At 39.0% G+C, this 6,700-nt stretch overlaps 1 protein-coding gene across 1 annotated transcript; it reads left to right on the top strand.

Moving 5' to 3' along the window:
• Positions 1 to 5,284: 5,284 nt before the first annotated feature.
• Positions 5,285 to 6,223, top strand: LOC110216176 (olfactory receptor 9A4-like). Its single transcript, XM_020997980.1, has one exon. It carries the CDS (start codon positions 5,285 to 5,287, stop codon positions 6,221 to 6,223), a length of 939 nt encoding a protein of 312 aa, XP_020853639.1.
• The last annotated feature ends 477 nt before the right edge of the window (positions 6,224 to 6,700 follow it).

Here is a 6,700-nt window from a genome sequence, read left to right on the forward strand (position 1 = left end):
TCTGTCCTTTTTTTCCTTCATTGTATTTTTACAGATTTCATTACTGCTAGTGCTACTAAAATCTAGTCTGTTAGAAATGTGTTTGTCAAGTAAAGTCAACAAGTAGCATTTCTTAATTCAATTTTGATTCTGCTTTTCTGTCAAAGTCTCTTCAGCCACCAGCCAAGGTACCGGGGTGATTGTGCGGTGATTGACATGCCTACTATGTTCTAGGCACTGTCCTAAACACTGGAGATACAAAGAAGGAAAAAAAAAGTCCCTACCCTAAAGGAATAACAAAACACAATAGTTTTGGGGAACATGACTGTGATCATCTAGAAAACAGTTGGTATGTTGAGGAGACGAATTTATAGCTTAAGAAACTCTATTGAGAGAGTGTTTTGTTGGCTTTGTTGAAGGCTCATTCAGGCTGAAGCCAAGAGGACCCCAAACAGTGAAAAAATAAACACAGAAATTAATCTTGTTTCTCTTGTGACCAAGGGCATTGAAAGAATTGGTACAGCCTAAAAGTGATTTAGAAGGTAATGGTGAACTACTGAGGGAGTCTAAAGGATTGGGTTACAGAAGGCAGTCAATCACGAGGGTGAAACAGATTGATTATTGCTTTAATTCAAGTCAACCTCTTTTAGTAATGTGGGACTATATCTCTTTAATGTACCTATTTTGAAAGTAGTTTGTTTCTCAAGATTCTCTTGCACAACAGCAAGGGAATCTGTATGTGCCTCAAATGGTTGATTATGTTTATTCTTTTGCTGGAGATGTAGGAGAAACACAAAGGCAATGATCTGAATCCCTTTCTGTTTGCAGGAGAAATCACCCTTAAAATCTTGTCTGGTGTCTGTAGACATTTTGACAGAAAAGGAAACTCAAAATGTGGATTAAGATATCTTTTATTTCAGAGCTCTTTGGGGGTCTATATTTAATTACACCTTACCTCTTGATCTTATCTAAGCTTGCTGTACCTCTCCCCCACTGCCCCATTTGCACTTACTCCCATGCCCTCCCGCCCCTCATAAAAAGTGTCTCCAAATTACCCCTATTTTCAAAGATCTGGAATGTTCAGGGAAAGAGTACTTGTCCTTATACTATGCATCCTCTTCTATTTTTTTTTACCCTTCATCTAGTTATCTATCTTCTCATTCACTCATTCAGCAAATATTGATTAAGCAGTTATGAGCTGAATAACCTTACATAAAGATTCATGTTAGGTATAAGAAAGTCATATCTTGTTCCCAATGATGACTAGTACTCAAGAAGTGGTGTGAACGCACCATCAAGGACATGAAGGAATGGAAAAGAAAGCGATCCAATCAGGTCAGAATAAGAATGAGAGACAGTACTTATGAGGTCATACCCAGTGAGCTAATCAGACCAAATTTGGAGTATTGGGTCCATTTTAGAGTGCCGAATTTTAGGGATGGACATTTATAAGGTGGAACAAGCTCAAAGACAGTGACAAAATGGTAATGAAATTGAAAAGAAAGAAAGGAAACAAGTATTTATTAAGCACCTACCATGTGCCAGGCATTGTCCTAAGTGCTTCACAAATATTATTTCAATTAATGATCACAATAACCCATAGAGGTAGGGGATATTATTATCCACATTATCCACATTGAAGAAACTGAGGCAGATAGAAGTTAAATGACTTGCCCAGGATCACATACAAGTCACACAGCTAGCAAGAGTCTCAGGGCAGATTTGAACTCAGGTCTTCTTGGTTCAACGCCCTGTGCCCTTGTTGTATAGTTGCCTCTGAAAACCATGTTCAATGGGAGTCTATTGAAATAACTGAAGATACTCATCTTGGAGTAGACTTGGTAGAGACATGATCTCCATCTTCAAATATTTCAATGATTACCATGCTAAAGAGGAATTAGATTTATTTTGTTTGATCCTAAATGGTAGAACTAGGAAATATTTAGGAAAGATATAAGTAGACAAGTTTCAGTCCAACAAAATTAAAAACAGAAAACATTCCTAATTATTAGAGCTGACCCACAATGGAGCACATTGCTGGTGAAGTAATAAGATGCTTCACACTATCTTCAAGCAGAGACAGAATGATCATCTTTCACAAATATTGTAGACAGTCTGTGATTTGGGTATTGTTTGGGGTCAGATGACATCTGAGATCTCTTCTGGTATTAAAATTCTATGAACAACTCCTCTGAATTTTTTGGGCTATTTCCATTTGGGGAACCCCTGCATATTGCAAGTTAGCTTTATCTTAAGATCAATGAATGTGATATTTCTTGTTTCCCTGTACCTGCCCCTGGGAAGCCAGCTTTGGGCATGGAAAAAGGATGGCATTAGCAATGAACCCACTTTTGTAGATTACTGGAATGGAACTAGAAAAATAGATTGGTCTCTTTAAGCAAGACTTTAAAGCTCTGGTTCTGATTGGCCAGAAGGGAAGAAGTTCAAGTTTGTCTGGTTTCTCCTAGACTAGATCCTGAGGGAATCCCTGCTCTTGGGCTCATTAAAAACAAGAGTTTCAGTGCTGAATCCTCTGGGATTGGATGGATGAGTAAAAGTGAGAGAAAGAGAGAAAGCTGGGCTCTCCTCAGCCCTTATTTCTAGACTTTTGCTTAAGGTCCTTGGTGAGGTTCACTCCCTTCTTCATTGTGAGTTGAAAGGACGACATCAATAGCAGGAGCTCTCCTGAGAGAGCTTGGCTTGCTTCAGTCACCTACTAGGAAATATTTGAAACAGAGGTTTAGCACCCTGTGGGGAAACTGAGTTCATTTGTGGATTCTCCTGTGAGAGGTGAGCATTTTCTTTAATGTTTGCATTTTAGATGGAATAGGAAGAGAGGGGGAGGGAACTAGGAGATACTGGGCTGAAACCTCTAGAACACGGGGTAGAAACAGACAGATGGTACAATCAAGCTTCTCTTCTCTGAGTCACTCACCTGGGACACAAGAGGCAGGTCAATGTAGTGCAAAGAGCAACTCAAGTCCTAAATCTGTCACCTGGGCAAGCCTAAAATTCCTCACATGTAGAACGGGAATACGAATACTTTGTAAAGCACTTCCCATGTAGGGAATTTTAAAGGAAAGCACTATATAGGAAGTGAATTTTTATTGGTGCACTTAACTCTCCATGAGATTCTACTTTATTTCATTTTTGTATTTCCTGTGTCTCAGGCAGGGCAGTTCAAGGATCTGGTGCTCAGTAAATGTTTGCACAGCGTAGTTCATGGTTGTTCAGTCAAGATCTCTTAAATTTTTTTTTTCCTATTCACCTGTGCTGAATGCACTAAAGCCTTGGGGCAGTATGGCACTGGACCCATTTCCTATGGGCCTGGGATGCCCTTACTTTTTGTGTTAACAGTAGCTGGAAGAAGGAGGATGGAGGAGCCAGATTGCTGTCAATGATGTGCTTTAGTGAGATTGGAAGGAAAAAAAGCCAGCTTCAAGGAGAAATGGTGGGAGAGGCTCTGGACAGGGATGGATGCCATGGTAACTCTAAACTTATGACTAAAGATTGATGTATACACACACATATATAATGTATATATATGTATATACACACATATATACATATACATATATGTGTGTATATATATACACACACATATATATGATATGCTATGATTTGATATAAGTAGGAGATCATTAGTAACTTTGGAGAAAGCAGTCCATTTGAGCACTGGGTTTGGGAGTCAGATTTTTAGGGTTTGAGGAGTGAGTAGGAAGTGAGAAAGTGGAGGCAGCAAGTCTAGAACTAATATTTTAAGATATATTTATAGGTCTTTTAATTTTAGTTCTTCCCAACCACTCAATTCCAGCTTGCTCCCAGCTCAGGTCTCTCACTCCCTAGCTCTGGATTATTTTTTCTAGTGCCATCCTCCTTCTATCATCAGTGTAAGCTGCTTTCTTAGGAGTTTCCTTGGCTCCTGGAAAATTTATGAATGATTCCATTTACCCAGCTTAGCTATGTACAGAATAGTTAGATAGAATAGTGGATAGAACTTAGGCTTAGATCAGGAAGACCTGAGTTTAAATGTAGCTTCAGACTTTTACTACTTGTGTGACGATGGGCAAGGCACTTAACTGGTTTGCCTCAGTTTCCTCATCTGTAAAATGGGGAAAATAATAGTACTTACCTCCCAAGGTTGTAGTGACAATGAGATAACTATAAAGTGCTAAGTATAGTGTTTGGCACATAGTAAACACTATATAAATGTTAGTTATTATTATTACTACTTGTCGTGTTACTATTAAAAGATCATCTCTGGACATCAGTAAAACTGAAAAAGACATTTAAACATAGCATTTGGAAGGTAACATTCTGATACTCACTAAGAAACATTCAAAATAGAAGGATATCTAAGGGGCTATCACAGAAGAAAAGAAGACAATATGTAACACTAGGAATTGCAAAAGGGTGGGTAGTATTCAGGGAAAAAAACTAGATCTGAGGGTCAAGAAATCTGGGTTCTAGTGACACCTCTCCTACTAACCAGAAATGTGACCTTGACCAATACACCTTACCTCTCTGAGCATATCTCCTCATCTGTAAATGAATGAAGCTACCATAGGTTCCCCACTCTTGGTATTCTACCTGACACCTAAGATTCCTTCTGATCATAAAATTATAGGATATCTCTAGTAATACAAATGAACATAATATAAATACAGTACTTCATCGTTGAGTCAATATAGTGAGAGGCTCATTACATGCTGGGAGCTTTAAGTCTTTCTAGTTTCATTATTTTGGGCAAGGTCTGAAGCAAGATTTAGAAGAAGAGCTGTAGATTGGCAGAAAATACGGAGTTAGGGGTTATTCTGAGTTGGAGGGCTTATAGAAATAATGGTTTATAATAAAAATAATAGAGATAGAAATAATTAAATAGAAAAATTAAAAATAATGGAAATAATGACATAGAAAGATCCAAAAATGATAATGAGTATGCCATAGTTAGGGGTCAAGACAACAATGGCAGGTTGTCTGGCCACAATGAGAAATTAAAGCCAAATTATAAAGAGATATAAGGATTTCTGTGGGTTTTCTTTTTGTTATGATTTTTGTGTTATATCATTGTCTCATATTCATAGCCCAGAAGGTAAATTCATTCATTGGCATTTGGTTGTGGTTATCAGATTAACAAACATTGATTTAGTACCAACCTCTTGCTAATGACACCTGATCCTGAAATATATCCTATGAGCAGGTGGGGGATATAGCATGCTCTAGATCTGTCTCTATACCTTTGACAATTAGGACTTTTGATTGGTAACATTAACTCTCTTTTGCTCCCTAGCTGTCAGAGGACTTAATGGTAGGAAATCACTCTGGAGTCATCAGATTTTATCTTGAAGGCTTTCCGGGCTCTCCAGAGTTCTGCCACATACTCTTTGCCATCTTCTTCTTCTCCTTCTTTGTGACTTTAATAGGAAATATGATAATCATTGTCACCATCTGCGCTGATCACCGATTACACTCTCCCATGTATTTCTTCCTTGGTCACCTTTCTCTCTTGGACATCCTGATTACCTCCACTATCATTCCTCCCATGCTAGGGGAATTGTTAATGTCTGAGATGCTGACCATGTCTTTTTCAGCCTGTGTCACTCAACTCTTCTTGTATCTCTCTTTGGGGACAATAGAATTTGTATTGCTTGGAGCAATGGCAGTAGATCGTTATGTAGCAGTCTGTAACCCCCTGAGATACACCATCATCATAAACAGTCAAGTTTGTCTCTGGGTGGTGATATTGGCCTGGCTCTTTGGGTTTCTTTTTGAAATCTGGCCAGTCTATGCTACTTTTCAACTGTCCTTCTGTAGGTCAACTCTTGTGAACCATTTCTTATGTGAGAGAGGCTTATTGCTCAAGCTTTCCTGTGATGACACCATTTTCCTAGAGTTTATTCTCTTCTTGCTGGCCATTGTCATTCTCTTGGGTGCTTTGCTTCCAACTATCATCTCCTGCACTTATATAATCTCTGCCATTTTAAAGATTCCTTCTGCCTCTGGCCGGAAGAAGGCCTTCTCCACCTGTGCCTCCCACTTCATTGTGGTCATGATAGGCTATGGCACCTGCCTGTTTCTCTATGTGAAGCCTAAGCAGACCCAGGCAGCTGAGTATAACAAGGTTGTCTCCTTGACGATTTCAGTGGTAACCCCATTCCTGACACCTTTTATTTTCACTCTTCGAAATAACCAAGTCAAAGAGGCCCTGAGAGATGTCATCTTTTTAAGGGTTAGCCCTTCCTGAGAGAGCTTGCAGTGAGAACTACACACATTTCAGATTTTTGAGTTTTTGAATGTTCAGTCGTTAAGCTAGTTCATTGTCACAGTTGTCTAATGGTACATATTGCATTTTTTTGCCTTTGGAAATATCCAAGGAAAGTCAATAGGGAAGTTCACTGTCCTTTAGGAATCTTGTTCCCAATTGGCACCAATGCCATTATTTTGTTCTTACTGAAATTTCACTCAGTTTCAAAGGAGCTCAATGTGTGGGACAAGGTGTGGGACCTCTACAAAAGGTGGATAATGAGCTAGAGAAGGGGTAAGAAGTGGAGACTTTCTCGTAAGAACTGTGACAAATTTGTTTGATGCATTGATCCCTCTTCCTTCCCAAACTGGTTTGCTGTTCAGGAATTTGACAGCTGGAACCCCAAAACTGTGAATAGGTAAGGGTAACAGAATTGGGAGATTGGGCATAGGGAATAGTGAAAGGCCAGTTGATAGG

The sequence above is a fragment of the Phascolarctos cinereus genome, unplaced genomic scaffold (assembly GCF_003287225.1).
Source record: "Phascolarctos cinereus isolate Bilbo 61053 unplaced genomic scaffold, phaCin_HiC Scaffold_1;HRSCAF=81, whole genome shotgun sequence".
In the NCBI taxonomy this organism is placed as follows: Eukaryota; Metazoa; Chordata; class Mammalia; order Diprotodontia; family Phascolarctidae; genus Phascolarctos; species Phascolarctos cinereus.

Coding starts and splice junctions, on each gene's coding strand:
- LOC110216176 (XM_020997980.1), top strand. CDS start 5,285: ATGGTAGGAAATCACTCTGGAGTCATCAGATTTTATCTTGAAGGCTTT.